Consider the following 16,165-nt stretch of genomic DNA (forward strand, 5'->3'; position numbering starts at 1 on the left):
TAGATCCAAGAACCATACTCGGCTCCCACCTCCCTGCCAGGGCCGACTGTTCCCTCCTGCACATTTTGAGTTATAAGCATGCCAAGCAATGGGCTCCCGCCCTCCCCCTGGTGGCTATCCCACAGCATAGCCCAGGTTTTCCTTTTCCTCCTGCTATCCTATGCACCACGCTAAGTTACTTCTCCCTCCTTGAAGGGAGTTAACACCAAGCTGTAGCCTCACCAACCTCCCTTAGCCTGTCTGCTTCTCTGCCTTCCTGATCTATCCCTTCTTAGGCAGTCCCTCCAGCCCCCTTGCTGCTCTGCTCTCCACTAGCTCCAGTTAGTCAATGAAGACGGTTAAACTCCAGCCAGAATGATCCCCGCTGGGAAAGGGAGAGAAGAAGTGAGGCAGTTTTCCTTCAAGTCAGAAGTGAGAGTGTTACTACTTTAATGATCACCGTGGGGAAACCAACGGTCAGTGAATCTGTTAGTTGGTGACTGGGTTAGACTCAATACTGGATGGTAACGGAGAGAATATGGAGCTTGTGGGCCAGATTGCCAGGATGGACTAGCGATTTTGGGTGCCTCTATTGTTCAGTGCTTACCTGGAAACACCATCAAGGGGCCTGATTTGCAGAAAGTGCCAAGCACTTGGCCCTCTGAAAATCAGGCTCCTTTAAAGGTGTGTCAAGTGGGGCACCCAAACAGCACTAGTGACTCTTCAAATCTTGGCGTGTGAAGCCAGATCATGGAGCAGCTTCTGTGATAAACTCGCCCCCTCCTCTTCTCCCACAGACCAATTTTCCACCCCTAATTTTAAGGTGAACTTCAGTGCCCTGGTGAACAGCCCTGGAGAGCACGATCCTCGGTTTAGTCGAACAGATCCAGCATGGATGACAGTAGTTAAAGTGCCCCCTCTACCCTGCTCCACCACATCTATATGCATCAACTCCAAGACAGAGGCCCTTCTCTGGGTGAGAGGGGAGTTTCGTCTCTCATCCCAGTCAGGCCTTGGTGTCTGTGCTGAGGCTACCGCCAGACAAGCAGAGGGCAGGGGAAGTTGCAGTTTCAAATACAGGTGAGATGTGTCCCCACTACCATCCTATTTAGTTCCCAGAGCCTCTTCCTCCCAACGCTTCTGCTAGAGTAAATACACATCCTAGGGCAGTTTGGGTTGGATGGACAAACCCCTCTCCTGCCCCGCAGAGGAGCAGCCTCTCCAAGGGGCTTCACATTCGTGCAGCGCTTCTTATCGGGTCTTCAGAAGCAGCAGATGGGGAGAGTGCGGCACAAGGGACTTGCCCAAGGCCACAAACTTTTCTTTGGCAGAGCTGGGAGTAGAGCCCAGATCCCCTAATTTTCAGTCATGTGCTTCAGCCACAAGCCCCTCCTTCCCCATACACAAGGAACGGGAATCCGGGGCATTTGGCCAAACTTGCTAACATCAGGAGGAAAAACGAGAAGGCTTTCAGAATCCGTGTCTCAAGCGCGTCACCTGGAGTCCAGCGTTTACCCTCAGGACCCTTTCCAGGAGCGGGCTGTGTGAGCTGCGTTGTTGTAGGGTCTCATAGACTGGCCCGGGCTCCCACTGCACTACAAGGGCCCAAGTAACCCAGCAAGTGGAATCCGAGAGAGGAGAACACAACATCTCCATTGCCCCACTTCCCACTCAACACTCGGGAACTTGCAGCCGTTCAATGGATTTTCTAAACGGATGGGGTGGCCGGGGCCGCCCCAGGTAGTTGGATATTAAAAGCCAGGAACAACCCGACACAGGGAGAGGAGGCAGGAAACACCACAGGCACCAGCAGGTTTATTTTTCAGAAGAGACTTTCCAATTTCACTCTGCATTTCCCAGCTGCAAAGGTTTCCCACAGGCAAAACACGGGGGCAACACAGCTCAGCCCCACACACTGAAGTGAACAGCATGGGTCAGTACCCTGTCCTCTCCTCCCCAACACGGGGCTCTGAACTGACAACCCTCATGCAAGGCTACTCCCCCTCAGCATTTCGATGCTGGCCCCCTCATTTTCCCCCCCAGTATCCCAGACCACCCCTTCCAAAAGCAGAGGCACTCCATCCCTACTCTCCTGTCTGAACTGTGCGCCCAAGTTCAAGAATCACTCCAGCACCTCTCCAAACAGATCTGCTTGACCCTTCCCCTCCCCAAAGGGAAATGCAAGACCTGATCTTCTCCCTGTTCTGTCTCTTGCTCAATATCACCACTTCCTGCCTGGACCTCCCATCACCCGGGAAAGTAACTGCAGAAACCCCTCAACAGATCCACGCTGAGCCCCACACAGTTCTCCCACTTCTCCCTTATCCTACAAAACTTTCACGGCATGCCCAAGTGCTCCTTGCTTTCTAACTGGCCTCTGGCTGTGTTGGCGTGACTGCGACAGCTCCAGGAGGAGTGAAAGAAGGAGACAGCGTATTTGCTGGATGGGTCATATGTAACGGCAACTTGTTTTCAAACACGTATGCAAGATTTCCTTTAGGGCCAGAAAAATTTCTATGGACAAAATGGGGTGGGCACGCTGGCGGAGGAAGAGGGGAAAGAAAGGCCACAAAATAAATGTTTCCTTCCAATGCATCCAGGTGGGGGGGAACTCCAGGCATTTTGTCCATAAAAATGAAATAGACAAGGGCCCAAATGTTTCCTTCGGTTACAACCCAAGTCAATTGGCTGTACAGCAGTCAGCAAGGGCAGAATTAGTTCAAAGGTTTTTAGTGGACAGACTAAAACCAGAATGAGTTATTTGGTGGACTAAGTGTTAGTGGCTTGAAATGGCAGCTTATGTGAGCGCAGGAGTGAGGAGAGAGAAAGAGAGAGAGGGAGGCCACACTGCATGCAGCGTGTGTGGGGGGGAACTCACAAATACTCCTGCTGGGGGTCCGGGATGGCTTGTCGGATCGAAAAGAGGAGGAAGCTGCTTCCAAATAAAAAGAGACATGCTTAAAACCAATCTATGTAAAAAAGAATCCCTTGGTCCAGCCCAAAAGGGAGGGGTCTGTTAGTGGGGAGGGATATGGTATCCTACATCCTGAGTTAGGGAAATTACAGGGGCTGGAGTGTGCAGGGGGGGGAAGGACGACACATGATTTCTCCTGTCCACCACTCCGAGACCACGATTAGATTACACCACGGGTCTCGAAGTGAGGAGGGCCACTCCAGAGTCAGAACAGAGAGGCAGCCAGCCAGCACTGGCTGAAAATGGTCCCACTGGCACCAGTGCCAAAGCCAAGAATAGGGAGGATGTGTGGGCCATGATAGCAAAGGGCCCCTGCTTCTAAACATTTCTGCCACCTCCTGGGCCGTCTGCGGCATGTCCGGCACAGGAACATTCTCGTCTCCTCGGAGAGAATGAATCCCCTCCATTCCCAGTGCTGCTTGCTGTGACGGCGTGGACAGCACACCTGTGACATCTTTACCTGAGACTTTGGGGGTGGGGTTGCAAGAAAAGCCTCCGTTGGATTGGTCGGCGTCTCCAAAATCGTACGTCTCTCTGGGTTTAGGTTTGTACTCCCGCTTGGGGCGTGAAGAGGCCTCCTTCATTCTGAGGAGGCAACAGAGACAGGGTGAAGTTAGAGCGAAGCTGCGTCTGCGTAGAGCGAGTGACTCGAGCAGCAACAGCCAACTCATCCCGCTCCCCTGGCCGTGTTTCCATGGGTCAGTGGGAACTGGCTCAGGCCCCAAATATAGTAAGGGGTCTGGCCAGAGACTGTGATGCCCTCACCCTGATTTCAAAGGAAATACCTCGTTCGGATCCCACCTGGTATGATAAATTCTTCAGAGCAGGGACCGTACCGTCTCACCTAGCACACTGCTGAGGTTAATACACACAACCATCTCTCCTGTCCCATTCACACATCACCCCCTGGACCAGTGGGATGAAAGCTGAATATCCCCTGCCACAGTTGTGCCCACGCAGATGGAAGTATCAGACTGTGACTATCACTAGTTCAGACCCAGATTTGTCTACATCCGGGAGGTTCGACAACATCGCTCCCGCCACAGAAATTAACACAGGAAGCTCTGAACGTTCTTCTGGTGTCACCCACACCTGAGCCATGGCAGGTCAAGGGGTACAGCAGTAGATCAAAAACAAGGCATTAGGAATCAACCCTATAGACACCAATATCCCCAAGCACCTGATTAAGCAGTTCCATAAGGAATAAAGGGTTTGAACCACGCTGCAGAATTTCATACCGAGAAGGAAAAGGTCCCATCCCAAGAGAGATTTATTGGAAGAGATGGGGTAGAACAGTGCAAAGTCCGAGAACCCCTGATGACCCCTTTCACATACCAAGCCTCTGAGTGAGACCCCCCCCCCCTTATAAATGAAAAACACTTAATATATTTAACACCATTATAAATGCTGGAGGCAAAGCAGGGTTTGGGGTGGAGGCTGCCAGCTTGCAACCCCCCCATATAATAACCTCACAATCCCCTGAGGGGTCCCGACCCCTAGTTTGAGAACCCCTGGGGTAGAAGAAGGCATCAGTCATTTTGCAGCAGGGACGAAAGTTAAACTCATGAGTCTCCATATCCCGCCCCCGACTTTTGGAGGATGCCATGTGTGGGATCACTGTCTGAGAAAGAGTGGTCCCTTCCTTCGAGAAGAGGCTACAAAGCTACCTTCTCACCCAAGCAGATACAGCAAAGGGTTCTGAGAGGCTGAGGTTTGTGTGCCGGTCTCTAACGACAAAGATTCACACAGAGTCTGTGTACTGGCTGGGGGAAGAGGGGTAATATCCTACACAACAAGGCCTTGCAACCCCCGTAGCGTCTAGATGAGTTGCACGTAATTCAGTTCTCTCCCCTCTCCCTTGCTCCTTCTTCAGCCTCATCTGGGCAGACCAGATTGGTTGTGGAATCCAGTTCCCCAGAGTGACCGGCATGAAATCTGTCAGTTGAGTCCCACAGCATGACTGACTGGTTTTCTTTTCACCATTTCCCCCCATGCAGGCGTCTGCTTTTGCCCTGGAGAAGGTTCCCCAGTTACCTCTCTCAGGCAGCGAGGGCAAATTCCCACCACTCTTGCTTTAAAGGAAATCTCCTTTCAGAGCATTACTCCTCTTTGGCCAGCAGAGACCACTGTTGCAGTAGTTTCCAGGATACTCCCCACTCCGGCCCATATTCATTTAAACCAGAGACTACTTGGCGCGTGTCAGTTCTCATGCATGGAGGAGGAACTCAAACACAAGCTGGTAATAGATGGAGTATAAAGAACAGGAGTACTTGTGGCACCTCAGAGACTAACAAATTTATTAGAGCATAAGCTTTCGTGGACTACAGCCCACTTCTTCGGATGCATAGTGGGCTGTAGTCCATGAAAGTTTATGCTCTAATAAATTTGTTAGTCTCTAAGGTGCCACAAGTACTCCTCGTTCCTTTTGCGGATACAGACTAACACGGCTGCTACTCTGAAACCTGTCAGATGGAGTATAGTCACACCACTTTGCAGGATTTCTGGGGAACATGGCTAGGCAGCTCAACACAAGCCCCCAGCTCTTATCTAGCGCGTTCCATCTGCAGATCTCCAAGTGCTTTACAAAGGAGGTCAGTATCATTACCTCCATTTTACAGATGGGGAAACTGAGGCACAGAAAGAGGGGGAAACTGAGGCACAGAGAGGGGGGAAGCGACTTGCCCAAGATAATGCAGTACGGTGGCAGCAGAGCCAGGAATAGAACCCAGGTCTCCCGAGACTTTGTCCAGTGGCTCTAACCACTAGACCACACTGCCTCCCAGTGTGGCAAAGCTACACATACTTAGTTCTTTCAGTCCCTCTTCGTGACTCAGTCCCTCCAGCAGAGCAGCCTAACAAGTATGCCTAGGACTCCAAACACAAACACACAGGGACAGACTCTTTTAACACCTCGTTTGAAGAGAAGGTGCATGTGACGGGAGTGCGAATAAAGTTACATGAGGGTTAAAGGAAAAAGCTGGTAACAGCAGGCGAATTGCAGAATTAGCTCCTTGTAGGAAGATCCTGATGGCTGGCTGATATTAATCCTAAAGCCTCTTGCTTCTAACAGCCACCGTCAAGATTCCACAGCCCAGGCCAGGATGCCTCCGAGCCCCAGTGCAGAATCACTTGGGGAATGCATTTCCTCCTGCTCCTCCACACCAGACACTAATCTGTATTCCATTTACAAGAGTGTGCTCCAGGGTTCCATCTAAAACATTCCAGGGGACATATGGAAGTCATATGTTTGCAGCACAGTTTACCAAGATGTATAGGGAGGATAGAGCAAGAGTTTGCTAAAAAACAAGGAATCACCGAGATCCATCATCTCGGCTTTGCGGAATTGTGCTTTATTTTAGTGGCTGTCACCACCCTGTTATTACTGTTACCCTCCTTCTCTCCACCTTCCCGCTGCCTGCTTGTGTCCCTTCTTTAAACAGATCACAAGGGCTTTAGAGCAGAGACCTTGTCCAACCATGTGGACCAGTACGTAGGACAATGGGGCCCTGATCCAGATCAGGGCCTTTGGATGCTCCTGTAATAAATCAGACACGGAGCCAGACATTCAGATGGCAAGGGAAGCCAGAAGGGGCTAATTCAAAGGTATTAGCATAATGCTAGTTCATCTTCTTGACAGTGGAGGAGGTAGAGTTTACTGAGTCGAAACAGAATCAAATCAGAAATGCCAACAGCGTTCTGGCCACAACTCCTACATCCAACACCAGCGGCCTCTTAGGAACTGCAATCGTTGACATGAATACAGGATTCAGTGTGCACTCTGCCCTGCTCCCCAGCTTTCCTCCCTACCCTCCCCCCAGCTCAAGAAGGAATCAACTTGCATCTTCCATTTCATTGTGAGCATTTGTGTTTGGATCCAGAGATGGCCAAAAGCAGCAAGAAACTATTTAACCCACGGAGAATGCAGAGAGGTTTCTCAGCAGATGCCAGAAAGTACCTTTTGTAGAAAACTGATCATGCAGACACAATCCCTCACCATGAAAGCCTAAGAGATGCAGTGATAAAGCTACCCTCAAAGGCTCCTACAGCTTCTAATGCCAGGGAATAAACCATGGAGGAAGGAGCCAGATATTTTCTGCCCCCAAGCTCCCAAGTTACAGTTTCTGCCACGCTTCTCTCCTCCTGCAGGATCCGCACCGGCCCTAGGAAGCCTCACCTGCGTTTGAGTTTCTCTGCGAGCTCATCCAGGATCTGCACTGCTTGTCTGTGGTAATCGACCTGGGCATCCACCAGGGCTGAGAGTTGGCTCACTTGCTCAATCTGAAAGGGTCATAAACTGCGATGAGTGGCTTTCACAGGCTACTACGGGAGACTTCTATTGCACGCTGGGAAACGTGCAAAAAACAGCTTGAAATTTACATGCAGTGAGAAGTCTTAGAATTCGGGACCTTAAAGTTCAGTCATTCGCTAAGGCTCAGCGAGACAGCGGCTGATAGCTTGGCACCTCAGAGGACACGGGTTTAGCTGACATTTTGCATCATGACTGAACGAGCTGTGTCAGCCATGTCCTGACCAAACACATGTCCAAACACACTGCCTCATTCATATAATTATCAGTCTCAGCCCCGGACTGGCATCAGCAGGGAGGGGCTACGGGGTCAGGACTGAAGGGCATTTGCAAAGCTGTTTGGGGGGGGCCCCCAGAATGGAAATATCGGGGGGGGGGGTGCAGGATCACAACAGGGGCCCATTGGCAGAGGCATCACAGGAGATTTCAGTGTCCTTTTTTATGAGCGTTAGAGCACCAGACACTCTCCCCTGCCCCCGAATAAAAGCACACAGCCCCGTTGCCCCAGACGCACACACAGGAGTACGGCAGCTCAGGCAGCACTCCAGCAGTGCGCAGACGAGCGAAGAGGGCAGCGATCTCTAGGGGACACTCACGTCAGTCTCCAGAAGGTTGTGCATACTAGTCTCAGCTATTTCCTTGGACTCTTCAAATTTCTCCAGGGCCTGGCGGAGCTCCTCGTCCGGGATCTTCCCCTGACGTTTTTTCTTGTAGTCAAAGTCCAGGCGCCTCCCCTCCAGCTTCTTAAGATGATGCTTGGGAGGGAAGGGTTATGAGTGGTTAAACTAAAACCACGGGCCGGGGCACCCAAACTTTTCCCAATGAACACAGCAAAAACCCAACAACCCAGCCTCCCACCACCCAGAATAGGTCATTGCTGGCATCACCTTCAGACAGGCTCCCCGCAGACTACAGGTCCCAGTGCGCAATGCTCCACAGGGGACGCTGGTCAGGAATGAAGAGCAGTGCGGGGGATGAGGAAACTACTTGAATCTAGTTCAGCAGAAGATTTATGATTGCTGTGACTAGAGTTTCTTTTTCATTGTTTGGAAACAGCCATAAAGAAGTTGGCAAGAAGGTACATTTTTCTCCCCTTCTGTTCATAAACTGGAGGGGAACCAAACTGCCGCAGTTCAGCATGGGTCTGCTGGCCATAAATCACTTTTAAAGGAGAACTGTACAGCTGGCCCCTTGCCTTCGGTTTTCCGCTGGGCAATCAAGAGTCTTTAGACGCAACACTTTGGTTATAAGCCCTGGGCTTGTCACATCTCTTCTGAGACTGAAAGCAGACGGGGATCACGTCTGTCTTAATTTGTCTGTATGGCACCTAACCAGTTTAGGGGTGCTCAGTAAATCGGTTATATTGCTAGCTCGGGAGTCACTTCATATAGGTCACATTGTAAGCGAGAACCTGTTCTCAGTAGATTTTGACTGGTTTGATATAGGTTTCAATGGTTCCCACTGCAAAACCTTGTGATGTTCAAGAGCCTTGTGTCTTGTGAATGCGAGGAAGGTGCTGGCTAGCTGTGAGCAGACCTCCTCAGTGGGGACAGCTGCTAGGATAACGCATACTTGGGGGGTTGTTTCTGGGCTTCTTATGATACGTAGGTGAGCAAGAGAGAGAGACATGCAGCCCTAGATCTACGTTTCAGGATATTGGGACACTGGAACTGAAAGCTGATCAATGGCTTATAAAATGCACGCAAGGCAATGTCCCCGTGTGTCAGTCTCAGGAATCCACAATGCAAACGATTGTGGATTCCTGCAGCTACACAACGCAAGTACATTATGAAGGTAGCTTAGAGCCTGAGTGAATAAATCTGGAAATGGTTGCAAGAAACATCCCCCGTCATGGACTGGTTAAGGAACAGCAGCGGCGGTGGCAGAAGAAAATGCTAGTGGAGCCAAAGGAAACACAGAGAAAGCATGCAAAACGCTGGGTAACAAAACCAGATGCTGCGCAGTCTACTTCGGCTCCTGCAGCGATACTGGTCATTAGAGCAGGTGCTAAAAACCTGAAGAGGCCAGAGTCTGAAAGAGAAGGGGGAAAAGGAGAAAAATCTTCCGAGTTACCTGGATCTCTTTCAGGTCTTTGTCGCACAGGTTCTGGAGAGGATCGATAAAGTTCTGTTTGACTTCAATATCCAGCGAGTCTTTCACTTCAGCCAATCGTTTCATAGCTTCACCAGCATCAAGAAGTGCGTCACCTTCACGTGAGAGAAGAAAGGAAAAAGAGAGGGTGATAGAGAAAAAAAATAAAGAGCCAGCCAGTTAAAGCCGGATTCTGTGGCAGCTGCATGCAGAGCCGCTCTGCTGAGACACTCAGCATGCACAAGCCCCAGTCATGTATCAAACACCCACAAGTTCTCATTTGGATCAACTGGAGTAGCATGGCAGGGAGGGAGCACGACCTAGTGGTTAGAGCAGGTGGTGTGGAATTGGGACTCCTAGCTTCCATTTCCAGTTCCGAGACAGATTACGTGATCTCTGGCAACTAATTTCACTTTTCTGTGCCCCATGTTCCTCACCCGAAGGAGTGTCTATAGAAAACGGTTGGAACGCTCTGATGCAAGGTGCTACAGAAAGGGAAAATGCGATAGTGGACCCAGTTAAGTCTTAGGATTAGTCTCAGAGCATTTTGAGCCATTTTTAAAATAAAATTTCCCCGGATGTTGGCAGCAACCCAAGATATTTTATAGGATCTTTAATTTTGGGTGTAAATTGAACCTAACAAGTAATAGGTCTGAGTTAACTATCTAAGCATGAATGAAAAAATGAAGAAAAATATGTTTGCACAAAACCCTTCTATTTTCAGTTTTTCCTATGGCCCTTCCCCTGCCAGGGAGTCCAAAGTCTGACAAGCTAATAATGTAAGATGAACAGAAATGCTTCTGTGATTTATTTTTTTAAATTCCAATGGAAACAATTATTAACTAATAAGTATCTCCTGCAGCGTTTGCAACCCAAGCATTTCAGCACTGGGCTAGGGCAAGAGAACGTGAAAGTGAAATTTACGATAAATGAAGTGAATCTATTTTCACTGCCCCAGCGAAAACAAAAATGTGCAAAAAGTCAATTTTTAAAAAGTCATTTCAGTGCTAATAACCCAAGATACCACAACACAGGGAAGGCTGTGTTATTAAAACATACACTTTTAAACCTGATGGTGTCCCTATAAAGGAGAAGCTGTTTAAGACAGCCATGTTTTGTAGGGTCCTCTTAAAACTTACTTCCCCCTACTACTTTTCAGATCCTGTATTGCAGCAATGTCTCCTCCAGCCAAGGAGAAAGCTAGCCAGGGAATCACTGGAGTACAGCCACTCCCCCCAAAAACCGAACTGTTTAATCTTCCAGATCAGGGAACGTTCCGCCCCACATTATGATGTGATCACACAGCTGTAAGCTGTCCTGAATCCAGCCACATGGGAAAGCTGCAATGTTTTGGTGGATTAATACTGCTGTCATCAAATGGCTTCGTTTCTCCGCCCCCACATCCCCACAAGTCACACATGGTTTGCTTCATGGGAATGAGGCAGTACCACATGGGAAAATTTTTGGCTGTGGCCCCCTCGGAGTCCAGTTGCAGTTAAAATTGCATTGTAGGGCTCTTGATCTCTTCCCTTGCTACTTTCCATGTCAAATTTGCTCAGTTTGAGTTGGAAGGTGGTTTCTCCTAGATGCAGAGTTCTCCCGGAGGTTTTAAAAACCAAAGATGGTTTAGCAGATGAGGCAGTTACCTGGGACTAGTCCCTGCTCTGCCAGACTCCCTGCCTGACCTTGGGCAAGTCAGTTAAAGGCTCTGTGCCCCTCTTGTAAAACGGGGCTAGTGCTTATAGGGGTGTGGAGAGGATTGTGACTGAATGCAAGGCACTCCTTGCAATGGTGGGAGCTGCAGAAGTGGCTACAGTGAGTTATATCGGTGCTATTAATGCTCATTTCTGACACATCCAGCGCACCGGGGAGCCCCAGAAATACAAACTTGGCCTGATCCTGCACGGTACTGAGCACTTCCCAGGAGGTGTTGGGAGCAGAGGGTGCTCACTGTTTCCTAGAAGGTGCTCAACTCTGTGCAAGGTCAGGGCCAAACCTCAGATCATCCGTAGAACTGTCGGCTGTGAGACAGTCTAGACTCCAGCTCACTTTTCTGTAGATGCATCCGCTCCACAGCGCTGACCAAGGGCTTGTCTGGGTCGCTAGAGGCAGCAGCTAGGACTTTAAAAGACACTTGAAAAGCAGATTAAAGTAGCAGAAAGACGGCTGGGGGCTGGGTTAAGGGTCCAGCAAGGCATATCAGGAGCTCAGTTTGCATACACTACTTCTTTAAGAGGAGCTTTTGCCATCCCCTAATCCCAGTGTCATTTCCCTATCTGCATATTAGGAAAGGTCAGTTTCCCTTTTTTCTCCACTTGACTCATGTGACCAGGTCAGTGATTTACAGTAAGATTTAAGGAAACCCAGTAACAGGAATTTACTTCCTATCAGCCCACTTAGGGGCTGGCCGGCCCAACGGGACACTTCAGGGAGCACTCACCGAAATTGGATTCATCGCCCAACTCCTTCCCATACCGGATCATGCTCTCCCCCAGGAGCCCTTCCGACTGCGGATAGCCGGGGTTTTTCACCTGCCCTCGGATCTTCGACATCGTGTTGAGCATCGTTAGCTTGGCTCTGGAAGCTGGCACAAAGAGACAGCCCCATCTGTGTTTGCAATTAGTGGACTTGCCAGCAAGCAGTGACTGTTTGCCAGCCTTTTTTTTTTTAAAGTTACTCCACTGGCCAAAAAAGCTTATTGTCTTAGTCTCCCAGAAATATCGCTGGCTCTAAAAACTGGCCCCTTCCAAGATAGCAAACGGAAAATAGTTCAGAGCTCGCCAACAAGGTCTAAAGGAAGTTCTCCGGCTCTCCTGCAGTTCTAGTTAAACCCTGACTGGACTCTAGCAGGAAGACAGTCAGGCTCCAGGAATGACCGTGACATAGTCGCCTCCCACCTCACAGGAGACAACTCCATTCCTAAACACCCCAGCGTCAGTAGCCCGTCTGCTGCATCTCGAACCCAAAGGACATGGGTGACTATTTGACAGTCAATCTGGTGTTCTGGGCTCAGAGAAAACATCACAAGGATGTAGGCTTCCCTTGAATGAGTGGAGGGTGGATGGGGGCATAATTGCCAAGCGCCGGCTGTAACAGTCTAGAGATGTTACACAAGGTGGCATCAAAATTTAAATTCAGGTCCACACGGGCCCCAAAGCCTGAATGAGCTCAGGGCAGGGGAGGACATGGCTGTCACACAAGCTGGGTCAGCATATTTCCAGTAGAGGGCAGCAATGCTTATAACCCAGTAGCCCGCTGGGAAGGGGCCACCCCAAAGCCAGCTAGGCTGGCGTTTCTGAGCTTTCCCCACTCTCTACATGACAACGGCCTCTCTCCCCTCATGCAATGGGAGGAGCACCTGAAGGATGCTGGCAGAGCAGAGCTGGCTGTGGGCGCTTACCTGGGTTGGGTTGCAGGTATTCTGTAGTTCTGGTTAATACTTCTGTGACTGCCTTGCTGGTAACGTCCACTTTCTGCAGGGAGAAGATGACCCAACAGCAGTGCAATCCAGTCAGTACCCGCCTCGGAAACGTGCGGAGAGGCACACCGAGCCATCTGTTACCCTACTCACCTTTTCCATTTCTTTGAAGTCATCATCAAGCTTGGTCCCTTCAGCTCCACCGACCTTCTCGCTGACCAGCTGTAGAGACACGGTGAACAAGGGAGGGACGTGTCAGTCATGCTAGGCGGCATTCTGTTACAGCTCTGACTGTGCCCTTCCACTCCAGAAGGGCGCAGACCCCAAAAGCACCCAACTTGACAAGGTTTAGGGTGCTGTAACCCTTATAGGTCTGATCCTGCACCCCTTATACGCACTAAACCTCAGTGGCAGTTAGTGGCCCGAGTCCCTTACAGCTGCCTGATGCTAAACACCACAAAGAGATGCGGTTCCTTGAAGCTGCAAATGCTGGTGGTTAGAGTCAGTGCTTCCATGAGAATCTCTCATAGGTTTCTTTTCTTTTCTTTTTTGGTTGAGCTTGTATGCAAAGTGATAGCTTTCGAACACTCCCTGAAAGTCGGAATTGATTGGCTGCAATGTTCCTGGCACTGGTCACGACCCCATTGATTTTGGGAAACACGCAGAATCCCTATCATCCGGTTAGCTGAGCCACACCTTCAAGCCCCAATGGTCTTTAGATTAAGGGACTGGTTGGTGGCATCTGTTAACACCTTCCAGTTAATACCTCTAATTCATCTCTGCCCCTTCGCCCAACGGAATTTAACCTGTCAACAATGCAAATACCCGATCTCCCTGACAGAAGAGAAACAATCAGGGTGGGGGAAGGAAGTAATGGGGCACAGGATTCTGGAGCCAAGGGAAGAGAAGCACATAAACTCCTAGCATACGTGTGCAGAGTTCCTGGCATGGTGGGAGAATGAGGGCCACACAGAGCCCCTGAAAAAGAAGGGAGCTCGTGGGGTTAGAATGGAGGGATGCACGGAGCACACTGTGTGTGCAAGGAGGTTGGCCTAAATGAACAGCGTTGCCACCGAGGTCCCTTCCAGTCCTAGAATCTATGAATGCTGCTTCAAGGTTCATCACGGGGCGTAGGACAGAACCTCAAGAAAGACAGCTTCTACCATGCCAGCAGCATCTTCAAAACTGCAGCCACACAGGAAAGTTTAGTCGTTCAGATCACCCGACAAACTGCACGTTCCTAGCCTTGAAGAAGCCACAATGCAGCTTCGGAAATTACAACAATCAACTGTTTCAAGTCAGCTGTTTGGGAAGGGCGGGTGCAAGATTTAATCGAGTTTTGTTTAAATATTAAGCAGGATACAATGCTGCTTCCACCTCGCTTTGGAACATCGGTGTTCCTGATTACAGCAACGAGGAACCTCAGCAGCAGACGGACCATAAGGAGAAGTACAGAAGGAGTCTCTCCTGGTGGTTAGGTCTAGGCTGCAGTTTATCCCTTCTCATGTTCTTTAGATGCCAAACCTTAAAGGGTGTAGGACATTTCACATTGCACCTGCAAAGGAGTGACATACACAGAAGAGCTACAACTGTGCAGTCGCTTGCACAGCCTAGGACAGAGTATTTTAACAGTATTATTTTGTGACAGCGAAATCTGTGCGAATGGTCACCCAATAGGCAGTAAAATTCCAGTCCCTCTATATTAAGCGGCACAGTATGGTAACAGGAGGTTGCATAACAGAAAAAAATATAGTAGCCCTTTGATGGCCTCTAACAGGTTTCGCTTTAATAAATATTTAGAGCCGCGTAAGCACAAAGAGGCACTGCACAAGCACAGACGCTCCTTGGGGCAGGATCCGCTGAGATGCACCGTACACAAAGAAATATTACAATATAAAGCGTCACGGGTGATCAGAGATTTTGGAGCTTCAAAAACAAAACAAGAGAGTTTTCAAAGGACCTGCAAACAAAGGGGAGAGGGTGAGGAATTGAGCATGTTTCTAACGTAAAGGGGTCTGGGAAGGTTTGCGGTTTTTTTAAAACTTCTCTTTTGCATTTCTTATGTAAAAAAGAAAAAAAGCAAATCTCCACCTTCTCCTCCGTAAACTAGGAAGGCAACGCCATTAGGAGCGAAGCCTGATGGAGAGGGAAGTGGGTTTGATTCAGATGATAAAAATAAACAGCTTTTTAAATGAACACTCATGTAAAACTTAAACACTGGGGGAAGGAACACTTCTTTCCTCAATGCAGGGCACTGGGAGCGCTCCCAATCCATGTTGCCGATCTCCAGCGAGTCCTCCAGCAAAATAAGGGGAAGACCAGACCTTGCATGCTTATTTTTCTAGGCCTTCTTTACACATCAGAAAGCAGAGAAAAAAAGTGCACAACCCCGTTAACCTCCCTTTGAGGCGCCAGTTCTGTAAAGTGCTATGTTCACTGAGGGTTCCATCATGTGTCAGATTTGCAATTAAAATGAAAAACCTTCTGCAGTCAGGTTAAAAAGGGCCCATGCTTGTGTTCTGTTCTTTCACTTCCTCAGAGGGGAAAAAATAATCCCCTGTGAAGGTCTCCCTAGCATATTTTTGCCTTAGAAGACACAAATAATATTTTGTGCTTCTATTGGTCTTTCATTAAAGACTCTGAGTTCTTAAGCTGCACAGCCCTGTTTTGAGGTAGGCATTATCCCCATTTTACAGGTGGGAAACTGAGGCACAGAGGAGTACATAAACTACTAACTAAAGACTACACAGCAAATCAGAATAACTGAGCATAGAACAGAGGCCTCTTGATAGAGCCCTACTCTAATCCCTAGACCACAATCCCTTACCATTAATTGGGGGGTTCACCAACAAGCATTGCTGTAGGAAGTTAAAAAAAAAAAAAAAAAAACCAAACCAACCCTAGTTTCTAAGCAAAGGACACCAAGACCTTAAATCCATTTATCAAGGTGTCTGCAGAGCCCATGTCAAGGTGGATGAAAAGGCGAGATGTTTGAGCAAAAGAGAAAGCTCCCGTTTGCTTGTCCAGACTAGGGTGACCAGATGCCCTGATTTTATAGGGGCAGTTCCAATATTCAGGGCTTTGTCTTATATAGGTGCTTATTCTTCTCCCTCCCCCCTCTCCCCCGCCACACACACACACACACTCTCCATGTCCTGATTTTTCACACTTGCCATCTGCTCACCCTAGTCCAGACAGAAAGACCTTGCAAAAAATATATTTAATCCACCTAAAATAAACATTCTTCCCTGCAGTCCAAAGAGAAGGAACATTTTCCTCCCAATGCCATTCTGATGTTATGAGCTGATGGCAGTGGAAAACTCTGAGGAGACAATACACATTGCTTAAGTGGCAAAGGGAGTCAAGTGATTTCTATATTCAGTGATTCTCAAACTAT

The 16,165-nt window shown here is 49.0% G+C and overlaps 1 protein-coding gene across 17 annotated transcripts in view; it reads right to left on the reverse strand.

The window, feature by feature from the left end:
• The window catches only part of SH3GL1 (SH3 domain containing GRB2 like 1, endophilin A2), a 48,633-nt gene that overhangs the window by 3,292 nt on the left and 29,176 nt on the right, over window positions 1-16,165 (reverse strand). For 6 of the 17 annotated variants that reach the window (XM_065578227.1, XM_065578228.1, XM_042841491.2 and 3 more), the window contains 8 exons: window positions 12,922-12,990; window positions 12,751-12,823; window positions 11,791-11,934; window positions 9,333-9,466; window positions 7,856-8,014; window positions 7,128-7,231; window positions 3,414-3,538; window positions 2,858-2,914 (listed from right to left, as the gene is read on the reverse strand). In XM_065578227.1, coding sequence (XP_065434299.1) covers window positions 2,858-2,914; window positions 3,414-3,538; window positions 7,128-7,231; window positions 7,856-8,014; window positions 9,333-9,466; window positions 11,791-11,934; window positions 12,751-12,823; window positions 12,922-12,990 — 865 coding nt within the window. The remainder of the gene's footprint in view (window positions 1-2,857; window positions 2,915-3,413; window positions 3,539-7,127; window positions 7,232-7,855; window positions 8,015-9,332; window positions 9,467-11,790; window positions 11,935-12,750; window positions 12,824-12,921; window positions 12,991-16,165) is intronic. The other 11 variants (XM_065578232.1, XM_065578233.1, XM_005281194.5 and 8 more) reach the window with 2 other exon arrangements.

This window comes from Chrysemys picta, chromosome 25 (genome assembly GCF_011386835.1).
Source record: "Chrysemys picta bellii isolate R12L10 chromosome 25, ASM1138683v2, whole genome shotgun sequence".
Lineage (NCBI taxonomy): Eukaryota > Metazoa > Chordata > Testudines > Emydidae > Chrysemys > Chrysemys picta.